This window comes from Rhipicephalus microplus, chromosome 2, assembly GCF_043290135.1.
Source record: "Rhipicephalus microplus isolate Deutch F79 chromosome 2, USDA_Rmic, whole genome shotgun sequence".
NCBI lineage: Eukaryota > Metazoa > Arthropoda > Arachnida > Ixodida > Ixodidae > Rhipicephalus > Rhipicephalus microplus.
Genome location: NC_134701.1, coordinates 289007458 through 289032277, shown reverse-complemented (window position 1 = coordinate 289032277; position 24820 = coordinate 289007458). Strand labels below are relative to the sequence as shown.

Genomic DNA, 24820 nt, shown 5'->3' with positions numbered 1-24820 from the left:
TCACGCGTACTTTGGCCCACGTAGAGAATAAAAGGGTGTACGCTCGATCGCGCACCCTTATCTTGCAGTGGGGAGATTCGTACGTCTTGGCTAGCCTTTGCGTTTAGTCGCAACGATTCTGTTGTAGTTACCGTGCGCACAAAGGTCACTGCAATCGTTGCACAGCCTCCGTTTGCAAAAAAGGCGTGCTTTTCAGACGCGGCAAAGTAACAACTGAGATGTTTATTCGTTTATCCGTACCTGTGAGTACGTTTCGTGCGTCATTTGTGCGTGAGAAACACGGGGCGTTTTTCGGTCTGCTTGTCATTCTGCGTGTGACCTTCTAATTAGTTTCTTTTGCGTTCATTGCTTCGGCTTTGCGGCAAAGCTGCGACTTTTTTTTACTAATAACAAATACTCTGCTGGCAATATGTCAACATGTAAAGAATTACTACGAAATTGCTATTTCGTTCAATGGGGAAACTGCATGGTTGAAAAAGAAAAAAAGGACGAGCACCACACCACACGAAGCGCTAACGTCAGATGAAATTATTTCTGGTGAAAAGAAGTATATAAATACATACGTAAGAACACCTCATCCTAAACAAAATATAATCACACACACACAAAAAAAAATCGCCAGATCCCACGTACCTGAGAATCGATGTTATGCGAAGCATGCGGAGGGAAGCTAAGCATGTTGCAATTTTTTGATTGAGCGACCCGTCATGAAATTACGCTAAATATATGTACAAATGTTGCACGCACAGACATATGTGCATTAGCAACACCACAAGCTGATATGAAGCGCTGATGCTCGCGAGGATGCTGACCCTAGCTGTACACTGCTACATAAATCAACTTTAGCGCATGGCGACTAACCACAATTGACGTTAACCCGACGTGACGCCTGTATCCAAGGAGTACATATGTAATGTTTATAAAATTGGGTAGGCAGCACTGCAACTACTATTGACGTTTCACGAAGATTAGCGTCTATTTGAAAATAAGTTTCGAGACCTGGCGTAGCGCTGTGGTAAAATGCTTCATTGCCACACATAATGCTTGGGTTTGATTCCACCTGGGACCCTGATATTTATTCTTTGCATTTGTCGGGTCGATGCTACCGATGTCAGGTATTTCTTAACGCTGACGCGCTAAAATTCCCCATGTGTGTTCTCGTCGTTCCTGGGTAAATACTAAGTGTAAATCACCGGTGGCACATACCCGCATACCAGCGGCACACACCCGCCCGAGGGTATGTGCCCACTGTCTGGCGGGAAATGTTTGACGACGTACGCGACGGGATTGTGACATTATACATGTCTTGATCAGTGCGTCATATTCGTCAAAACATCTTACCCTCCCATGCCAATTTTGGTTCACGGCAAGTTGAGAGCGTGACCACGAGAGCACCCAAACGTAAGCGGCTAGATGGATAGATAGATAAGCTCAAAGTTGCTGAAGTTCGATAAGAAATGCTTCGCATTTAAAATAACATAAAAATTAAAATGGTATGGTCATTATAGCATGATTCTGCTAGTGCATGGCATAAGCAGAACAATTATGACAAGTTAGTCGATAGATGTGAAATTTCTGTCAGATAATAAAATTTATGGTGCGCTGATGTAGTTTTCTTTTGACGTTACAATATTATGCACCTCGGCGATTTGCCTCGTAAACTTTTCTCACTCACTGCTTCGTCCTCGTTTTTGCCACGCTGTTTTTTTTTTATTGAAAAGGTTAAACCAACTAGCCAACAATCTCACCTTATTAAACGTTATCTTCTATTCTTCGAAGAACAAAAAAAGCGTAATACGTTAAAATGAAGTATTAGAGGCAAGAGGAGGCCAACTTGAGAACAGGTGAATGCAAATGAATCAACTGTCGCCAGGAAACGTTTTCAAGAGTGTTGTGTTGCTCTTGGCGGCGATGTTAACGGTGTCATATGGTGTGATACAATGCTGTACGCTGTTGGCAGATGTTATAGACTCGTAGACAACGGGAAGCGAGGATCAGACAATTTTAAGGGCTAAAATAAAGGCAAACAATATTATGCGATTGGTACTTATTAACATGAAGGCAGAGAGTTTAACCGGACTCTAGTCTTCCGTATACGCTAACGTGCACTGCACTGCTGTGTGTGCGATTGTTTTTTTCTTTTTCTTTTCATCTACCTCGGTCTTTCCTTCAAATGAGAATGCTCCACATAATTACTCTGGTCTCGTTGGGTGGGAGTTCAAGAATTACAGCTTCGTGTGGGTGAGTTCAACAACCCTATTATATGCTTGTCTCTTGCAGTCATTCGAGACAAAATACACAAATAATGCACACGCAGTCGACAAATGTTAACTGCTCTTTTCTTAAGGCAAGATGGGAATAATCAACGCAGTATGACTCTGTCTCGTTAACATGTTGTTTAAATCAGGGGCTTTCGTACTCCATTTTTTATAGAGGCCGTCTGTGAAGCGTAAACATTCCGATCGTTTCTGTCCAAAGGAAACAAATTAAGGATCTAGTGGCATTAAATGTAGCGCTAATAAACCAAAATGGGCGTACCTTCAGGGCTTAAGTTTCATTGTTATTTTTTACCATACTATCATGTACGTGTAAAATAGTTCTGTCAACTTGACAAGTGGATTGCAAAGCCCACTAAAGGCATTAGTGAGCTCTTCTACAAATGGGCCTCACTTTTCTTTAAGAAAATGACTATCCGTCTTCATATGACAAATGTTCTCGCTCCTGTGGAATCACTTCCACAAAAGCGAGTTTCGATTCCCCACGAAATGCAGTTAATCTCGCGCTTCGAGGCGACCAGAGCGTACCAACACTCGTGATCTATGGTGCTGTTGCACTTTAAGTAATTAGGAACTTAATTCGAAACATTTTTTTTTCGACGGAGTAGCTAACGCAGGACATCCACTTACAAATGCAACATGTCCAGGACTTTTGTATGGCTACAGGTTTTCTACAGCGAAAACTGTTATCAGAGTAGAAGGGCTGAGTATGGGGCCGTAGTTGTCCGTCACCGCCGTTTCTCGTAACTAGTATCACGCAAAAAAAAAAAGATGCCCATGACAGAATGGGAATCAAATCCGAGCTTTCTGCGTGGCATCCCAATACTCTACCACTGGGCTACTTCAGTGCTTCAAACTCCATTGCAAACTGACGCTATGCCGGCTTCACGTCGGGTAAGGAGTTGCGTTAAAATGTGTAATAAAGCTTTAAGAGAGTAAAGTAACAACCAGACGACACACAATATGAATTGTGTAAAACGCAGATCGCTGAGTGCTCCAACCCATTACATAAGCCCTTGGCATAATTCTTCATCGTCATCGCCACGGCGTCAACAATGTGCAAATAATGTCTCACAAGAGTGTAGCGAGTACCATGCGTTTCCGAATAATTATGAATAATGGCCTAGTGAGTGCTTCCCCACAACACAAATATTATTATGGCGTAGTGGGTATACCATGCAGCTGAACTAGTAGTAGTTATTCTGAAATTGTTCGAAAAAAATTAGGGGATCTTTAGGGATCACCTTTAAAAGTTAAACACGTTAGCGATATCTTGTCCCTAGGGCGCACTTCAAGCACTTTGTGCATAAAATCTTTCCGAACTTGTTATTCACCCACTAAGTGACCAGAATATATGCGTAGTGGGTCACCAGCTTTAAACCATAAAGTCATCATGATAACCGCTTGTCTTGAAGCCTGATGGCAATGTTCGCTTGTACCAAGCGTTCAATAGTTCACGTTTTATTGTTAAGCATTTGTTCAGTACGCGTGTGTTTGTGAAGCAGGAAGCTTACTTTCACGGCATTTCCAAGAAGAGAAAGTTATTTTCACCGTATTCACAAGCAGCCGCGTGGTCGTGTGGTAGAACATTCACTTGCCGCGCAAATGACAGGGTTCGATTTTTCGTTCACGCAGAAGATGATAACTTTTCGCTCACAACCAACGGCGTCAACGCCGACGCCGCAATTTGTGCAAAACGAGATCTTTAACGCGCTAGCGTTAAAGGGTCTATATAAGTGCCGCTCTTTCAGCTTTCGCTGTGACTATGTGGCGCTACTCGCGCAGGTCTGGCCATTTTATTTTACGGAAGTCGCAGTGTATGATGAGTGCGTGAATTTGGGGCCTCCTAGATCAGTTGAAAATAGCTGAGATTCCTCCAGTGTAACATCCTTCATAACCACCATACTCAGTCACTGAGTTGTAAATATGGACCGTTTTTGCCCATCTCGATCAATATTTTTTTTCTTTTTCGTTACGCCCGATTTCTTGACTACATGAATGAAATCTAGATCATCAAGTTGTAACTGCAAAACTTGTGTCAATATTTTCGTGGGAAAAAAACACGAGACTCATATTCGTGCTATTTATTCCTCGTGTAGAGCTGCACAGTATTCGAAGACAAAATTGTGTAGCTGTAGCTCACCCTCGTGCAAGTATATAGCAACTTTCGGACAAATAAATAGTCAGGAAAGGACGGAAGTTGTGTACATAACAGCGTGTATTTCTCGCACCACGCCCGGGTGCTCATGTAAGGCGGCAGAGATGTGCAAACAGTCCTCATGTGTGAGTTTCGGCGTGAACGGCGTCGTTCATTCTCGGTAGCGACTCGTCTTGTGCACACAGTCATCTCCCGGGATGTGACGTGCTTGTCTTCTATATGTACCGAGTGCGATTCCTTTCCCTTTCTAACCTATGGATATCCCGATTGCTTTCTCTCGCTCGCAGGACAACAGGACTCTGCTGCTTCCTTGGCTGGTGTCCATCTCGTTATCCACTTTGCTGGACATCATTGTTCTCTTCTATCTAACGGCAGAATCGGTGAGTATGGGCTGTTGTTTCAAGATAGAGCACTCCGCGAATAGTTTATGATTAAAAGAGCTTTCGCCGACCTACTTGCCTATTTCATCGGTTACGTGCGGAAAGTAAGAACGAAGCTGGCTTTCGACAAAGGTGGTCAGCCAGTCGTTTGGCAATCTGGGTATGCCAAGCTCAGTAAAATGCAATTTAAAAATAATAGAAAGAAAGGTACTACGAAAAAAGGCAGAACACAAACAAAAGCAAAAAGCTTAAAAGACTAACCTGCGTTCAAAGACAAGGAAGTGGTTTCCACCTAGCCTTCCTACAGGCGATATCTACTCGTTGCTTAAGAGCATGTGTACAGTGACAGCACTAAGCTTAGTATACAGTGTATCTTTGGGCTAGTTGGTCTTCCATAATTAAGTACAAACGGTGCAATATTCAACATGGGGTACAAAAGAAAAGACACAGAGAAACGCTGACTAGCGATTGAATTTTATATTTAACAGGAAAGGAAAAAGTATACGAAAAAATATGAGAAAAAATGTACAGCATGATAAGATTTTTTAAGGAATAATCACACGCGCTCTTTCAAAAAAGATAACTGCCGATAAACAGACAGATGCCATGCTGATGCATGATCTTGCGCAATAGGGTCGGCTTCGATGATTTCGCGAGTGTGCTCGTCCTGATATCGACCGATGATTGTGGTTTCTTCAAACAAAGGGGTGCATCCGCAGGCACGGCAGCGAATGACCAAAAAAACCTGCTTTAGCTGTACGCACATTATTGTTGTGCTCACACAGGTGGTTATTCAGAGACTTTCCTGTTTGGCCTACATAGCATACCGTGCATGAAAGCGAAATACTATTGATGACATTGTTGATGCAATATACGTATCGTTTGCAATGTTTGATAGTGCCCTGGCGTTTATTTTTCATCACAGGACAGGTGATAGGCGAAAGATATGACAGTATAAGGGGTGTTGAAAAACCCGCTTGAACACCGCAATGTTGGCCTATTTTCATGGGGTGATCTTATATATTTTGCATGCAGGGTATGACTGGAATCTTCTTGCACCGACCAGCTTTCGCGTCGGCCTGGGGATAATTTGTCCTGCAGTTTTTCTTTCTCCCGTAGATTGTTTACTGATGTAAGCAGTTTTTCGGGATAACTTGCATGCTTTGAGCCGATGTATCTGCGCCACGATACTTTCAGTTACAATGTGTGGACATAATTTTTCCAAGGCATTGGAAACACATGTTTGAGCAATGCTTTTTTCAATAACTTTGTGAGTGATGATGTGAGCTGCAACAATGGTTTTTGTGCTCGTGGCTCAGACATCCAGCGTGTATGTTGATTGGCGAATGTCAGCCGTAGATCTATAAACTGAATGGTGCTGTCGCGTGGCATTTCGTCCTGTCAAGATTTCGCGCTTGTCGGCTACACGCTGTTATTGCCGCTCTCGCAGTTGGAAACGCTCAAAATGAAAAGAATTGATCACGCATGCTAGTCATGCGTCACACGAAAGAACGGGCGGACGGCTTCCAAAGGCTTCCGCTGAGCTTTATGCAGAGGGAGGCATCCATGGGTGGGTAGGGGGGCGTTGTTATATTGCCGTCACATGACCGACAAGATTATTCAATGGTCTCTGATAACGTGCGAAGTTGCCCTCTAATCCTGAAAGCTGTTTCACACACATTTGTGAACTCTGAATGCATTTCATTTGCGAGGTCGCTACAATAATTGACTCATTCGGGCAATACGTTGCGTCCGGATCAGGACTAAAGGAAGTTGCCTGCCCCCTGACGGGATTCTGCACCCGCTTTGCTATACGACCACATCAAATTTGCCATACACAACATGGGTCGTTACAAGCACATAAACAAACAAGATTAATTCGCTAATCAAAGAAGAGCACGCAATCAAAATTTTATTCAAGCAGTGTGTGGCGCAATCTCTCAATGGGACGAATGAGTGTCGTACTATGCACCGCAAATAAAGCAAAGCTAGAATATGTTTTCAATGTATGCCGCACCGGCTGTCAGAGCACGATTCTTTGAAAACGTCTCACCTTCTTTATATCGATAAAAAATGTGATGCTATTGTGGCTTTTCGTTGGGCTGCCTCCAAGTGTAGCTGGAAGCTTCACCTGCGAAGAGGGTTGGCCACACACAACGACTTAGTCTGGAAAAGGAAAAAGCAACGGGTGACAACCGCTTAGAAAATGTTGATGCTTTACAACATCATCGGTGAACTTGTCAAGCTTTAATAATAACAGTAATGTTTGGGGCGTAACATCCCAAAACCGCGGTACGATAATGAATAACGTCTTATAGGAGGGCTACGGAAATTTCGCCCATCTGGCGTCCTTTAATGTGCATAGAAATCGCACAGTACACGTGCGTCCTGGATTTCGCCTCCATTAAAATGCGACCACCACGGCTGGTATCGAACACACGACCTTTCGGTCAGCAGCCAAGCACCTCAATCACTGCACTACCGATGGTGACCATGGAAAGCTATCATAGTACGTTCTATAAAATAGTGGCTACCGACTTTCTTTACACAACGAAGGCTAAAAGGTAAGAAAGAGAGGGAAACGCGGGAGGAAGGTACTGCGCGAAATGTACTGTTTTCTGCTCTACACCGTGGAATGAACGGACGTTACGTGGAAAGAGCGAAACACATAGTGCACCCATGCGTGGGCAGAACAATGGACGTAACACCAGCCACTTCGTAATGCATTGCGTCCCGGTTACAGTACTTCGGGCAACGAGTTCCACTAAGCAATGCCATACGACAAAAAAAAATCTGAACATTAAGTATTTATTCCGGGCAAACGAATCATTCGTAACGACGTCTTCACCATCTCCTGCGGGAATGGGTAGAGTGTCAAAATTGCGAACGGGGAATGATGAAGTACGGCATGATCCGCGCGTACCCAGGTTTTGCTGGTCTATTATTACATTCTCTTCTTCTCCTTAACCTACACATCCCGTTATCTTTTTTCCTTTGTTTTCTCGTGTATCGCTTATTTTCCTTCGTCGAGCAGTTTGCTCTCCGGTTTCAGCTTATTGCCGGTGTTTTACGGCGACCGCCATCTTGTCAGCCGCCCGTGCGGCGCTGTCTCCTTCATACGCGATTCCGCTTGTCCACATCCAGGGCCACCTTTGTCCGAGCTTGGTAGCGCTATCCCTAACGAAACGATGCACCGCAGCAGCCCACGAATGCGCGTGGGGTTTCGGGACAGCCGGATACCTTATTCGCGCACAACGGCTCGTCTCGACTTTCTCCCGACTCGTGGCTTGTAACCTGGCACAAATTGCTTTCCTCGCAAGACATCCTCTCGTGTTTTCGCTTGCTTGCCTCTTCATCCGTACTCGCCTGCTTTCGAGAAAAAAAAAACGAAAAGAAAAACCCGGCGGCCCAGAAACTAGGCACCCGCGTTGCGGAAGGCGTGCATGAAAGCCCACGCAGATCTGAGTGGACTGGCCGGAGCTTCGTTTACGTAACACCCTCTGCCTCGTTCCTAAACGCAGGGTAAAGCGTTGCTCGGTTCAACAAGCTCGCCGAAAACACTTACCGCTTTAGAAATGACAATAAGGGCAACTGTATACGAGTCTGCTGTTTTGCTATGCTATACTGATGCATCACGACATAGCGAAAAGAGTATACACACGTGTGTGTGTGGAAACTTAAAAGGAATGAGGCAGATGAAAAACAATAACTATATCTTATAACGTTGTATGTGCTATATACTGTGGTGTACACGTATCCCGAAGGAGTACGGCCACCAGCGTGGGTTCGGTCTTAGCGAGCTGCAGGGCACTCGTTAACCGTCGCCGTGGCGGGAAACACGATACTGCTCAAGTCGCAACACTTTATTGTGGCAACACCAAACGCAGTACAGCCCGTTGCAAAAAAGGCGCGGCGGGAAAGCAAGTAGGCTTATCCACGCCACGGGCACAAAGTACTACACAGGGTGCCACGAGCACGTCTCCGCGGTAAAGGTGATCCACGGAGACACCGGAACAAAGGGCCCGGTTGCTCGAGCGAGGGCAAAGGCGCTCGCGTTGGCTTCGAAGGGAGACGGGTCGGCGTAGCTAGGCCACGCACTAGGACACCGTACTGCCCTTCGGCCGTGAGTACGCAGCGGGGCAACAAAAGGTGAGCGTTCGCATCGGGCGCGAGGCGCCGTCAGCGAAGTCCGACGAGCCCCGAGCGACGGGACTCGACAGACGGAAAAGAATGCGTGGCTCACCGTTTGAAGTCCCGGACTGTACTCGCCGCTCCCGACGCAGCGCGCGAAAACCTCTCGGGAGGCTCCCCGCGCGGCGCCACAGTCAACATCCGCTACCGGGTGAGGGAGTTAAACGTCACTCCGCCCTTCCCAGCGCGGCTGACCGCAAAGGAGGGCAGACATGTCGGGACATGAGAAAAGAGGCGGCAAAGCCCGCGCACAGGCAGCGGGCCAGCCTCAATTCCCACATCCCCCTCTCCTAAATTTGCCCTTTACCGGTCTGCAAAAGGCAGCCGGACGTCACCCATGCAGTTAAAATGACACTGCTATGAGCGACAGCTAACCTCAGTCCAGCCCTGCTACTGCTGCTTAAAAAAAAATATGATTACAAAGAAGAAACAAAAACATAAATAACAAAATAAACACACGACACTATAAAGATAACTGCGGAAGGGAGCACAGAAACGTGGCACTAGTGTTCGTGGTGCTGAAGGGGGATAGCGTCCACTGCGCGGAGGGGCGGAAAAGGGCGTGACAGTGTCCGCTGGGTGCGATGCCCGAGTGCGAGGTCAGAGATACGGGAGGGGGCTCACTGATGGCTTGTTGCTGCTCTTGATAAGCCGCGAGTCCGACGAAAGCCGCTTCGGTTGTTCGGAGGCCCCGCATTTCCGGCTCGATGACGAAGCTGGACGTTGCGGGAAGCCGGGCCTCTCCGGTGGTCAGGGAGGCCGAACCAAAATTGGCTGCGAGGCGCCCTGGCGTTGGCTGGCAGCATATAGCTGCTTTCAGCTGGCCTCGCGCAGGAGCCATGGTGGAAAAGGCAGCACGGCTTCTTCGGCGACGGCCAAGAGCAGAGCACAGCCAGATGGTCTGACGTCAGTGGGTCAATGACCCCCCAGCACCTCCAGTGTCCGCGTCGATGGAGGGCAGCCATGACGCACTCTTCGCGGGCTCGCAGTGAAGCGTCACGCACTTACACACGCACGCACACACACCGCCGACGGCTGCGCGAGCGTAGGCGCAAAGCGTCCTTCGTCTCTCTCCCTCCCGGCAAGCACCGACACACAAGGTCACACACAGCTCCCTTCGCGGTAGGCGAAACGAATACGGAAAAAAAAGTAAAAACAGAGCAAAACGACACTCAACCTCTGGCGAAAAACATAAAACACAAATAACACTTAATATTAGACAAAAGAAACATAAAATACACATGAACATTTCAAAAAAAAAAGAAACACTGGCAGCAGACAGGGCGGGGTCAACTCCTTTACGAGAAAAGGCCGTAAAGAAGCTAACCTATACTGAGGCTAGACAGTAAACTGAGGGCCTTCGGTTGCGGAGAAGTCCGCCGTCCGGCGCGAAATCACAAAGGTGACCGCTTCCTCAGATTATACCGGCGCGGGGTCCGAATGCGGTCCGTCGCTCCGGGTGTGCCCGTTGCTTGCGCGAAGTGCCGCAGGGCACTGGCGCGAGCTCGTCAGACCGTGACAAAGGGCTTCAGGTCTGCGATGTGGGCACGGCTGAGTTTTCCCAAAGGGGATCTTTCAGCTAGTACGCGCCACGGACGCTCACTGACAATCGGTTCATAAGACCGGGCGGCTTTCCAACCCTTGGCTCAACCGTTTGTCAGACGTGGCAGGCACGGAATAGCGATAAAAACCACGCTTCGTGCCAGGCCAGGTCACAACATTGCTCAGTTTGCAAAAACTTTTGAGCCACTCAGGTGACCGGCCATGGGTTCGTCGTGAGAGGATCGCAACAGTGCGGCTCTCAGACTTTTGGGCATAACCACCTTAAACGGGTCGCTGGACTCGTCGTCAGTGGCTATATAGTTCAGCAGGAGCCCGTCATGGTCCAGCAAAATGAATCCGCCGGGGACTCAGCGACACACGCTGTATCAGCCCCCTAATCGCGCCCGCCGCAGAACAAGCAGCGTAACGGCGCGCCTCTCAAGACGGTTTAACGGCGCCCGCCGCAAAGCAAGCAGCGTATACGGCGCTCCGTCCCTCCGAGACTCGAAACGGATCACTCTGCTGAGCCTTCAGTAGCTCTTCGCTGCCGAAAGCAATTCCCATTCTCCCAAATGGGGGAGTCTGGTATCGCGCCCACTCAGGGCCGCAGCAACCGCCGCGTGAGTCGGCGTTACGGGTTCACTCTCGGCCTCGTGGCCTTCGGAAAGCTCCCCCGCTCGGCCGCTTCGCGGTGCGCCGCTTACCTGGTTAGCAGCCAAGGTTTGTCCGCATGGGGACTCACCCTTCTCGCCGAATGGCGGCGAAGCTGCTGTTTCGCCCCCGACGCTTGCATGTGCTAAGGCACCGCGAGCGGCCGTCGCACCGAAATCCAGGTTCTCGGCAGACAACAGGGGGCACGAGATAGCGCGTCAGCTACCACGTAGGAGTGTATTCACCACAAAAAGGGGTGACGACACAGGCGAGCGCCGAAGGGCGCCCGTCGATAGAGGCGGTGGCCTCTTGGTGCAACGCGGAATGCCACGAAGCAGACATGTTGCGACGAGCCCGAATCGCGCAGGCGAACTGACTCGCTAAGAGCAGTCAAAAGCTAGAGCTTTTGACACCGCGTTGGGCGCCAGTGTGGTGTACACGTATCCCGAAGGAGTACGGCCACCAGCGTGGGTTCGGTCTTAGCGAGCTGCAGGGCACTCGTTAACCGTCGCCGTGGCGGGAAACACGATACTGCTCAAGTCGCAACACTTTATTGTGGCAACACCAAACGCAGTACAGCCCGTTGCAAAAAAGGCGCGGCGGGAAAGCAAGTAGGCTTATCCACGCCACGGGCACAAAGTACTACACAGGGTGCCACGAGCACGTCTCCGCGGTAAAGGTGATCCACGGAGACACCGGAACAAAGGGCCCGGTTGCTCGAGCGAGGGCAAAGGCGCTCGCGTTGGCTTCGAAGGGAGACGGGTCGGCGTAGCTAGGCCACGCACTAGGACACCGTACTGCCCTTCGGCCGTGAGTACGCAGCGGGGCAACAAAAGGTGAGCGTTCGCATCGGGCGCGAGGCGCCGTCAGCGAAGTCCGACGAGCCCCGAGCGACGGGACTCGACAGACGGAAAAGAATGCGTGGCTCACCGTTTGAAGTCCCGGACTGTACTCGCCGCTCCCGACGCAGCGCGCGAAAACCTCTCGGGAGGCTCCCCGCGCGGCGCCACAGTCAACATCCGCTACCGGGTGAGGGAGTTAAACGTCACTCCGCCCTTCCCAGCGCGGCTGACGGCAAAGGAGGGCAGACATGTCGGGACATGAGAAAAGAGGCGGCAAAGCCCGCGCACAGGCAGCGGGCCAGCCTCAATTCCCACAATACACACACAAGGGCTGTTCATACAGTTCGTTTTTAAGCACGAAGCAAAAAACACGAATGAACACGTTCTTAAGAAAAAATTTATTTCTGTGTACAATCTCCTACGAAAGGGTGCACTCTTCTGCATGTGCATGATGCATGAGCCGGCGCAGATTGTTAAAGTGAAACTCCTCATCTTCAAATTTTCAGACTTGAGAAAGAGTTGACTTGAGCAATGACGTCTTCTTCGTCCTTGAAACGTCCTCGCGAAGTATACTCTTCGTAAGAAGATAAGAGGAAGAAGTCGCTTAGTCTGAGGTGATGTGAATATGGCGGGTGAGGCAGAGTTTTGTAGCCTGAGGAGGCTGCATGCGTCAGCGTCACCTGCGCCCAGTGAGCAAGACTTTCTCGATTGGTGGGACCATTTTGCTTTGGTGAAATAATGGTATTGCGTTATATAATGGAGAACAGAAGTTTTATATTACGGTAGAACTAGGCAGATGCACTCTCAAACCCTCGTTTTCATCGTGTACTGATAATACGAACTTTTTAAAGGCCCTCTCTCTCTCTCCCTTTACACACACACACACACACACACACACACACACACACACACACACACACACACACACACACACACACACACACACACACACACACACACACACACACACACATATATATATATATATATATATATATATATATATATATATATATATATATATATATATATATATATATATATATATATATATATATATATATATATATATATAACAGACATTAATGCCAAGGAATGTACAGGGGAAGTTATTAGAACCAATGGAATGTAAATAAGAAGAAAGAAGAAAGAAATGTGGATGAAAAAATTACCAGCTGTGAGTAATTTTTCATCCACTTTTCTTTCTTCTTTCTTCTTATTTACATTTCATTGGTTCTAATAACTTCCCTTGTACATTCCTTGGCATTACTGTCTGTTATATCTCATTAATATTGTGTTAAACCACGGAAATACGAGCCCTTAGGTATACACTTCTCTCCCTTATATATATATATATATATATATATATATATATATATATATATATATATATATATATATATATTTATATATATATATATATATATATATATATATATATTGACGTGTAAAAGTGCGCACATTTTCATTTTCGCCTTTCTCTGGTTCATATCAGTATAACTCTCTGCAAAGTAACGAAGTGGTACCAGCAAGCCCTCACAGATTCTTATTACTTGACACAGGAATGACACAACTTGATACAATTTCTTCCGGCCTACAAAAAAAAGAACGAAAAAAATGAACGATAATAGTTTGACCTCGTTTGCTGCAATTATATACAATCAGATAGTATTTTAGAATACTGATACGATATTCCAGAGAAGAATTCTTTACATGATAGTTATTTGTATGTTTGTAGTGACAGTCACGTTTCGAAAAATCTGTGGCGCGTGATGAGTTAATTATTGCACCGCCTGAAATGAAGCTTTGTCTCAGGTGCACTTCTTTTACAGCAGTTAGAGCTCTCCTAAAATATTTATTTGAAGAAAAATTGCGCATTCGATTAACTACCGTCCTTTATTTAAAGGCTATGCACTCCTGCAATTACGAAGGTTCGTAGTAACGTGGTAGCGTTAAAATGCTCGTTTCGCTGAATTTTCGGCGTCGGTGTCGGCGTCATTGCTTGCGAGCGAAGTATCATCTTGTGTTTTACGGAAAATAGAGAGGCGAATAAAATAACAGAATTTCTGTTCTAGTGACAAACAAACACATGCTGTCTACGAGGCAAGGAGGTGTTCCACCAGAAAGTGACGCTATTGCTTGAAAATGCCTAGGAGAAAATAAGCACTGCATGAATGTCATCAAGTGGGGGCGGGGGGGGGGGGGGTCTTTAACACGTGTGATATTTCGTGCCAGCAGCGTATACTCGGACTAGGCGCGAAAACATGTACATTGCGCGACGAGTGGGTGCTTTAAAGGTGAACCAATTAGGAAGCACTCATTCAACCATCATCAGCTGCAAAAGCTTCAACAAAATGAGCAGCTGCTCAGGGCCGCGTGTTTCTCTGCGAACGGGCAGTGCGCACTTGACTGATTCGCAAAACAACAAATTCCGGTGTAGTGGGCTCTTAACAACTGTAATATCAGGGGGGATTACAGCGTACTTACAAGCACAGTCGTTAGTTTCCTAACGTCACGATTGAGGCATGCATCGAGAACCGAAGCTCGGCTAGTCATGAGGAAGGCTATGCGCACAGGGCCCGAATACGCTATCGCTTTCCGCTCTTGAAACGGAAGCTCAAATCTCTTTCAAGTCTTTTTTTTTTTTTTCAATTCATGAGAACAAAGAAATATTTGGCTCGTCGCAAATGGCACAAAATCCTGCCATACTTATTGCGTTACAAAAAACAGGAACCCAATGACGCCGTCGGAATTATTACTTCAGCAGTTGATGTCTTCCTACAAATTCTTAGAAATTGCAATATTCCACATCTAAAATGTGATGTTTGCAACTCTGTAACTAAGCAAAAGTACCGTATCACAATTCTTCCAACAGCAATATATAATTCCTTTCAATGAAAAAAAAACTTGCTCAACCTACATTTGTCTAAAAATATCCCTAATTTATAAGCAGTACTTCTTATAACCCTGATGTAAGCATTCGTCATCTTTTGTTTCGCTTTAAAGACACCTGCTCCGATTTGTCTGGTATTGTACGCAATAACTCTGATGGGCGAAGGAACGAGTACAGAATGAGAGAGAGACAAGAAAACATATAAAGAGAGAAAAAAATAAAAAAAGAAACAGACGCTGAAAAAGAGACAAGAAAAAAAGAGCAAGACAGAGAAATAAAGAAAACAAGAAAGATGAAGAATGAAAGAAAGGGTGAGAAAGAAATAGAGAGAGATACAGAAAAATACAGAAACAAACAGAAAGTGAGGAATAAAGAATAAAGAAATGGAAGAAAGACAAAGATACACAGTGAGAGAGAAAGAAGTAATAAAGACAAAAATATACAAAACAAAACAGAAAAGCAGAAAAAACAGAGAAACAAACGAGATGGGAATAAAGTAAAAAATAAAGACAGACAGGGCAAGCCGCCCTGCTTCGCGTTTTTCCGGGATTAGCAACAGTGGTATGAAGCTGCCCTGATTTTATTTCAATATGTACGATAACACCGATGTTTGAATTCTAGATCGCCAGACTGGCCTACTCCATAACCCCCGGCTTCAGTTTCCTCGCAGGCAACAGCACATGCCACTTTAGAAACGGGTTATTACGCAAATAAGACACCACTGGCAATAATGACAAAACAGTGAGCAATTGAAAATGACCACCGAATTGTTTAGAAGCACTATCACCGATAATCTATGGTCGAAAAAAGAAGAAACTACGGTCAGAAAAGTTTTGTGCAAAGGGACTCATCAGTCGACTCGCTCAGACTCGCAGAGAATGACGTTGAGCGAGTCCAAGCGAGCAATATTTTGGCGAGATTGAGCCCGAGTGAGTCCTGTTGAGAAAGCTTACAGTGAGTCTGAGTGAGTCTTAAGGCAAAATATTTTTCGTGAGTAAGTCCTAGTGAGCTCTGCTTTTGTTTCTAATTTATTTTTTATCTCTCCATTTCTATCCTCTTTCCGACCCTTTTCCCCACCCCCGTACAGGGTAGCAAATCAGTTCGTCTAGGTTAAATTCCCTGTCTCTTCCTTTTATTTATTTCTCTCTCTCTCTCTTTCTTCTGGCTCAGTCTACTTTTACCTCACGTTCCACATATGAAGCGCATTGCTGACAACAATGACACATCAAGATTGCTACTGTAAATTCGTAGACGACCACCAAAGACTTATCACTCAGGCATTAGTGAACTTTTTTTTTATTTGACCTACCACAGCGCTGCAATGGGGATTTTAACATAGTAGCTCTTACTCTGTGAATATTACTGTCCATAGCAGTGGACAATAGCACATAAATTCTTACCAACAGCAAGAATATACATGGTTAAACCGCTTGCACATGAAAAGGTTGTTAGTCCTCGGTAAGGATGCCGATGAGCTCTAGCATATTATTTTGTTTGTTTTTCATTATTGGTTGCTTTCTTTCTTCCTTCGTTCCCTCTTTCGTTCCTTTTTCTTTCTGTAGTTCTGTCTAAGGTGTCGAACGCTTACGTGACGAATTCATAAGTGAAGAGCTCATGTAAAGAATACGCGGGCTGCGCTGTCTCCTGGCTTCGTGAGGAGCGTGCAGACAAAGACAGTGAACTTGGAACTGCGTATTTCAAAAGTTGTGCGCTGCATTACTGTGCAATTTAAACCAGCGGAATCACGCAGCGGAGGTTATGCGCAGTCATTTTATCCACAATGCTAGTTTTTTCCTTGGCACATACGGAGTTATGCAAGTTCCAACGTGATGGCGTCAAACTTTTCGCAATAATTTTTACAACTGAGCTTCTCTTAGCTATAGTGCGCGGAAAAAATTACCGAGACAAACTAAAACAAAAAATTAAAACTCCGTGCCATCGCTTCGCCACGGGGAACGCCTCCTCCTTTACGCAAAATCACCGGACTCACACGTCAACTCACACTAAAGCATGCATCTTGAGGCGAGCTACCGCCCACTCCCTTGCTCGCACAGCTTCCAGCGTTTGAAGCGAGCGGCAGGAGTGCGCACTGGATGCATTCATCTTGTTCCAGTTACCCTCGCTTCGCACTCCCCGATTCCGGCTGCCACTAACGATTGTCATCAACGTCAACTAAACGCCAGCTGTTGTGCTCTGTCTTAGCCACATTTACTTTCGTCTGTGCCGTAATAGGGCGCACAACTTGCCGGCAGCGCTGTGATTCGTATTGTGAACAAGCCTACAATAAATACACTCGCTCGAAGTGCAGTGCGCCGACAATGATTTGCACTTTCGAAACACGAGAAATATGCGAGCATCCTCTGGAAACTGATGTTAAAGCGGAAAGTAAATCAGAATTCTAGAGGTTACGCTGTGCATACGTCACATGTATCACACTGATTAGCAGGACCTTCTTTTCTTTTTTTTAAGAACTGTATGCCTTACGCTTCAACTTCAATGCACCGAATCTACGTATTTTCTTGTCTGCTTTCGAGAAGCAGATCTATAGGGCATTAAGTACAAGTACGGAAAGAAAGAAAGAAAGAAAGAAAGAAAGAAAGAAAGAAAGAAAGAAAGGAAAAGGGAGACAGACAGACAGACAGACAGACAGACAGACAGACAGACAGACAGACAGACAGACAGACAGACAGACAGACAGACAGACAGACAGACAGACAGACAATCTCTTCTACCGCTTGAAGTAACCAAGGAAAACACACGTGTAAACTGTCCAACTGTCCTTGAAGCACCAGCAAAATCAGTGTTTTTCCTTTTTTGTTTTCCTTGTGTATGTGCCTACACAATATTATAGTTTTTAGGAGTTGGTGGAGGCTCCTGAAGTGACCGAAATTCGTCGAATAGAGAACGTCGCCGAGGCCACCGTTTCGATGAGTGGACTGGCCTTCGACAGCGCAGCAAACACTTTTTTTAGCAACGTCTCTATACGTACAAAGCCTTGTTTGCTGTCTTCAAAAGTAGCGGAAAGGAAGCGAAATCACTGTGCGCCAAGGAAGGACAGGAGAGGCAGCGTATCAGGTGGTCATCGAGATAGAGAGCGCGCCTTGTGATGCGCTACCAGGTACGACAAGGCGCGATGAAAATGAAAGACGACACAGTTTGATACGCAAACAATTCCCGTTATTTCGAGCATGGAATGGTTTATGAACAGGCCCGAAAAAAAAATAGGAACACCAAAGAGGAGGGAAAGGTCAACAATCAAAAATGGCGTCGTTCGTAGGCACTGTTGGTGAAGTTACCGAAGCTTCCTCATTTTCATTTTGAGCAGAGATCGCAGAGACAGCCATGGAGCGTCCACTGCGGAGAATCGTCATGAATCTGCTAAAAGGGAGAACTCGCACTCCCCACTAAAATGTTGCGGGGGTAAAAGGCATTGCAGAATATATTTATAGGACACCTAGAGATAGCCATACAAGGCAAAGTCAAGCCCACGCGAATACTAGCGAACATTATGTTCCTCTTTGCTGTCTTTCTCTTCACCTCAGACAGCACTCCGTAGTAATGTATAGTCAAAGAAGACGTATCAGCGCCCCTGACACGTGAGTTGTGTTATACAATTGGTGACATGGTTGCCTTTAAAGATCATTTTTTCTTCCTAAAAAAGTGCGATTGAGGGTGTGCTTACGCTTCGGTGATTTTTCTCTTTATCTGACCAATAGAGCGCGTCAATATTTTTGTGTCTTGAAACAACGCTTACACTCAGTGCAGTGGAAAGCCAAAATACGCATTTCAAAAGGATGTGTGAATAGCGTACTCGTGTAATTATGTTCTTAAAATCCCTAATTATTGCGTACTGCGCATAGGTATGTGCATGTTCGAAATAATGTAGGTCATTTGTTTGCCCATCACCTTGTGTTGTCTTTCGTTTACTTCGGCTCGTGTCATACCTGGCAGCGCATTACAAAATGATGTCGTACCAACGAGCCCCCGTTGCAGCTTTATTGCAGATAGAGAAATAGAAACGTCAAATAGGTGTGTGTTTTTATCGTCATTATCAGCCGTACTACGCCCACTACACATCATAGGTCTCTCCCAGTATTCGCCAATGAATCAGGTCTCGTGCTTTTGCTGCTGCGTTATACCATACCGTCGGTATAACTTCGGTCTTTTATATACTCTTAATCAGGTCTCATTTGAAGTACTGGATATATCCGAAACTGAACATTTCCCTTCTCGTTAACTGCATATAGTTAGCATTTCACTAGGACCTGATTAAAATAATGTAGTCATGAAAAACGTGCGTCTGTTTTCATTTAACAGGAGGCTCAACGACTGGCTTTTAGGATCAGGTCTTAATCAGCTGCTTTGCGCAAATTATTCAGTTTTTACTTAAAACATAGCACCATTAAAATAGTGAAACTAAAGTAAAATTTTGAAGTACGTGAACCAAAAAAACAAAGACAGTTAGTGGGCCCGGGGACTTCTCATCTACACCTGGCGTTCAAAAGCAATATGATATGCAAAGAAAGGTACATAGACGTCACAGTGCTTGCTTTCGAAGTGCGCTTTCAGTTCGTTCCGTGCCGTGAGCACCATAGAATTTGTTCCGCTTTGAGGAGAATACAACCTCACTGACTTATAGCTCTTCATCATTTGTTAAAATTTAACGAAGAATGTTCATACGTTCCCCGGAGACGGACTGGACAGTAATGAAAAGACACTAATTAAATTACATTTTTGTTGTAATCACTATACAAGGAATGAATACAAGCGGGTAATTTCAAAGAATTCACTCATTTGTTTCCAACTTATTGTAACTGAAATATAGCATATCCACTGCCCTTAAAATAAACCAAAAGAAACAATCACAGCATATCTACGGAGTGAATGATAATGAGTGGGGCAAAGCACTGCAGGGTTTGCTAATCCGTAAACCATCCGCGAATATCGCCCACTACATCATGAAATACGTGACAAACACTGTGTATATTTATACAAGCAAATTTTATTATTCAGAAGTGGTAGTAGCTATACGTCACTTCCGTCCCCCCTTCACTGTAACGGCTTTTTGATCGATGAAGTGCAGGATCGCTGATGGGGCGTAGTGGGATGTTTGCAAGGACGAAGTAGTGGGCAGTTTGTAAAGGTGATACATACATACCCACGCCTTTAGGAGCTTCGCCCTAAAAAGGAAAGAAAGATAACAAAGTCAGAATAATGTATGTCAAAACCTCAAGCACCGGAATGTGGTGGGGCCTTGAAAAACCGCCAAGCCTGCGCGGAACGCGCAGAACAGTCACAACGAAAGCTGGAATGGCAGCCTTTCTAGAGCATTTTTTAAACACTCTTTGGATAACCGCTACAAGCACTCTTTCACGCTACCCACAACGCGATAAATTATAATTCCTGTTTACAGAAGGAAAGCATTCATTACGCGAACCTCTGTCATTCTTCAGAGAAGCGTTGGTACCCACTACACACTCGCAAGGAACTTCGTACAATTCTTTAGTGCTATGTAGCCGACGACGGGCAAGAATTATGTCTGAAGCTTTGTTATGGGTTGAAGCATTCAACGACCCACTCGTCACGCAATGTGCGACACCTGGTTGTTTCTTTGCTGTTCTAAAACGCTTTATTACTTGTATTACCGTGATTCCTATCCTGACATGAAGCCTGTTTAGGGTCAGTTTGCGAAAAACCTTCAAGCACTGCAGGACGCTGACAGAAGACCAGTAAGACGGTACTTTAAAGAAAATATATCAAGATTTGTCGATGTAGTAAGAACAGATGAATGTGTTAATTCATGGTTAGAAAGCGTAGAACCCTTGTTTAAGATGAGGAATTGTTTAGGCATGATGCCCTTTAGCAGTGATTGAGGGACGTATGACCGTTTGTTCTGTCATGTTTATCATGAACCGTAATATATTTATAATTTCCTTTTGTGGGCACGTCCAACCGGAAATAAAAAAAACATACCACGTTACTCGGTGGTAAAATACTGGGTTCCCACGCAGAAAACACGGGTTCAAATTACACCGCGTCCTTGGTGTTCTTTATTTAATTCGATGTGTTTTTCTTATTTCGCGCCAGAGTGATTACGGACACCGGCGTCGCCGGCGGACAACTACGGTGCTCAAAATTGACCCTTTTTTGTGATCTCATAACACTTTTCGCTGTAAAAGGTTCCGCAGCATCCAAATTCGAAGCCATGAAAAACATTGCTTGAAGAAGACGCAAGAAGAATCTCCAAGTAATTTGATTACTTCTCAAAACTAATAGCAATAATAACATTACCTTTGGACAGCTGTAACGTCTATGCGTATCACATGTCAAATAAAGTTACAGCTTTGCTGCGAAGGCGAAACAATGAACGCGAGAGGAACGAATTGGAAGATAACGCGCGGAATGGCAACCAGATCGAAACGTGCCCCACGTTTATCACGCACAAATGACGCACGAAACGTACTCACAGGTACAGATGAACGCGAATAAGCATCTCAGTTGTTACTTCGCTGTGTCGGAAAAGCGTGTCCTTTCCGCAAACGGAGAGTGTGCAACGATTGCAGTGACTTTTGTGCGCCCGGTAACTACAAGAAAAACGTTCTAGTAAAGCCCAACGCCACCCAAGACGTACGATCATCCCCCGCACCGCGAGATAAGGGCACGCGAGCGTGCCTCCACCTTCTCCACTCTGGCGGCATTGTACGCGCGGGAGATCAGAACGCGCGCCACAGCGTGCTCATTGCGCCATGTTGCTGGCAATGCTTAAAACGCGATAGTTCCCCCCGAAATGCCCATCACTAGTGGAAAGTGGCAGATATGAATAGCTTGCCGTTTGAGCGTTCAAGGTGTGCTCCTCGGTGGCTCAGTGGTTAACACCTCGCATTCACGACACAGAGGTTCCACGCTTGATTCCGCGCGCTGGAGTCTTTTCAGGATTATTTTTCTTTCTTGCGTTTTCAGATATATTGATTGATTTGGGGAGTTTAACGTCCCAAAACCACTATATGTTTTTGAGACACCGTAGTGGAGGGCTACGGAAATTTCGACCACCTGGGGTTCTTTAACGTGCACCCAAATCTGAGCACGCGGGCCTACAAAATTTCCGCCTCCATTTGAAATGCAGCCGCCACAGACGCGATTCGATCCCGCGATCTGCGGGTCAGCAGCTGAGTACCTTAGCCACTAGACCACCGCGGCGGGGTGTTTTCGATAGATACGCATACATATACGGTGAGTATAATGCGTATCTGCATGGCGGCAAAATTCTGGCAGCAAATATATGCACTGGCGGCAAAATTCAGCGGAGAATGTACATGCAATGGCTATCGCAATGAAAGCATAGAGACGTTACAAGTGATATATTTCAAATTCATTTTAGAAGTAATTTCCTCGCCTCTACCCAGGTTCGCTGAATGTATGGAGAGGAAGAACCGACTTTATTTCGTGTAGAGCGGGTCGGCAGTTTGTTCTTGGCGGCATCCGGTGGCGTAACTGTTTTTATTTTATTATCCCAAAAGATTTTTTTTTTGCCTCAGCAAACAAAAAGCCGTTATTATATTCCAGTGAAAGAGACAATAAATAGTAAGTTTTACGGGTCCTGTTTTGTTCGGCGAAGAACGCATCCCATTTCACAACCGCTCAAGACAAGTTTAAATATCCTTCGCGGCAACCGTCAGGTGCCCCACTTATCTGCTGCAAGATACGACATTTTAAATTACGCTTGATCCACAACATCAGACGCGTGCCGGGCGCCCGCCCTGATGTATTTTTTTTCAAGAACCCCGAGCTCAAATGTATACGCTTTCCTAGCTGCAATTTTCAAAATTTATTATTATCAAGTTTGTTGTTTTTTTCTTCCCTAAAAGGCAACGCACTCATCTTTACAATTACATATTCTTTTAACAGCAGTCTTTAAAAGTATTTCAAATATGTATGTAAGTGGAATAATTACTCAGCATTGCATGTAAACTGCGATTGCACCTGACTAAATTCAAGTGCTCTTTCTACATCGAGAAATATATACATTTGCTTTTCGTGCCTTAGAAATGTGGTATTACTTGTTGGATTCTCTTGAAGGTGCCTAACTGTGGCCTCTTTTGCACTTATTTTGCATGAACAGGACTTCAACCCGTTCATCGCTATCCTCTTTATTACGGATGTCTTCATCGCCGTCTTAAACGTAAGTGCGTTTCTGCTCTTGCATAACAGTGACTTCCCTCATCATGCTCAACTTTTGCTTCAAGTGTTGGCCTACAGTAAATCAAGTACTTCCTGACAATGATAAAAAAGTTGGCAGATCCCGCGTGCAGTGGGAATCGATGACATGCGAAGCACGAATGAGGAAGGTTGATATGTCGCTTTAAAACAGGCACAAAATTACGAGGCAGACGTAAATTGTGCCGTGCATGACTTCCATGTCATGATTATTATGTTTGAAAGTGTCATTTACCTTCGTCATCTCTTCACGTCACGTGATACCAATATTTGTGCATGTGGAGGTAGCAAAACGGCTGCGAGTACGCTATGATCGTAGCATGTATTCATATTTTACATGAAACGCATGTGTTGATTATCATGTTTGGACGTTTCATATACCTTCGTCGTCCATTCACGTCACGTAATAGCAAAACTGAATTAACGTCAAACAAACAATGTTGCCATTAATTCTGGCAAGTGAGGTGAGCGTTTCAAGGCAAGTTGTAAAATTCATTTGAAAGGAATTTGTGAAACTCTCAAGCCTGAAATTTGGCATGAATGGCACAAACGTGCAAAAGAACGTACCCAGTGAATTTCATTGAGATTCACTGACCTCGAAAAATCACAGGAGTTGGCCTTCAAGCCTTGCCATAAACGGAGAACCGGCTACGCTGTCTGTGCGTGCATTTCAGCGCCAGGGACATGCTGAATTCAACCGTCTGGTAGACAGCTAGATGACACGCAATGAAATATTAAGCGAAGGCCATTCCTGCTTAAACACTAGTGAACAGACACCAGATTACAAGGTTTACCACCAAGCGTGGTAGCTTGCCATGATCGAAGCTCGCGCAACCACCGACGCGTTGATAGTCTCTGTGAAACTAAACCAAACGTACCTTTAATGCGTGGCATTGTCACGGGATTGTGGCGTCGACAAAGGCATTAGTCGGCGCAGTGGTCAGCGCCTTGTGACGAATCTCTTTATTTGGACCAACTTGTAGACCGGAAGCGAAAAGTTAAATACCAGCAATGCACGCTGATAGCGAAAAGCACTGTCATCCATGATCATCATCATCATCATCATCATTATCAGCCTGACTACGTCCACTGCAGGACAAAGGCCTCTCCCATATTCCGCCAGTTAACCCGGTCCTGTGCTTGCTGCTGCCAATTTATACCCACAAACTTCTTAATCTCATATGTCCACCTAACCTTCTGTCTCCCCCTAACCCGCTTGCCTTCTCTGCGAATCCAGTTAGTTACCCTTAATGACCAGCGGTTATTCTGTCTACGCGCTACATGCCCGGCCCATCTCCGTTTCCTCTTCTTGATTTCAACTATAATATCCTTAACCCCCGTTTGTTCCCTAATCCACTCTGCTCTCTTCTTGTCTCTTAAGGTTACACCTACCATTTTTCTTTCCATTGCTTGCTGCATCGTTCTTAATTTAAGCTGAACCCTCTTTGTAAGTCTCCAGGTTTCTGCTCCGTAGCTAAGTACCGGCAAGATACAGCTGTTATATACCTTCATCTTGAGGGATAGTGGATATATACCTGTCATAATTTTAGAGTGCTTTCTAAATGTGCTCCACACCATACTTATTCTTCTAGTTACTTCAATCTCGTGGTTCGGCTCCGCGATTATTACCTGTCCTAAGTAGACATAGTCTTTTACAACTTGAAGTGCACTAG

General features: G+C 45.4%; 1 protein-coding gene across 5 annotated transcripts in view; it reads left to right on the top strand.

Annotated features, from left to right (window-relative positions):
* LOC119177839 (uncharacterized) overlaps positions 1-24820 on the top strand; it is a 355504-nt gene that overhangs the window by 295822 nt on the left and 34862 nt on the right. For all 5 annotated transcript variants that reach the window (XM_075882235.1, XM_075882234.1, XM_075882231.1 and 2 more), the window contains 2 exons: positions 4722-4814; positions 23053-23112. In XM_075882235.1, the coding sequence (XP_075738350.1) occupies positions 4722-4814; positions 23053-23112 (153 nt within the window). The remainder of the gene's footprint in view (positions 1-4721; positions 4815-23052; positions 23113-24820) is intronic.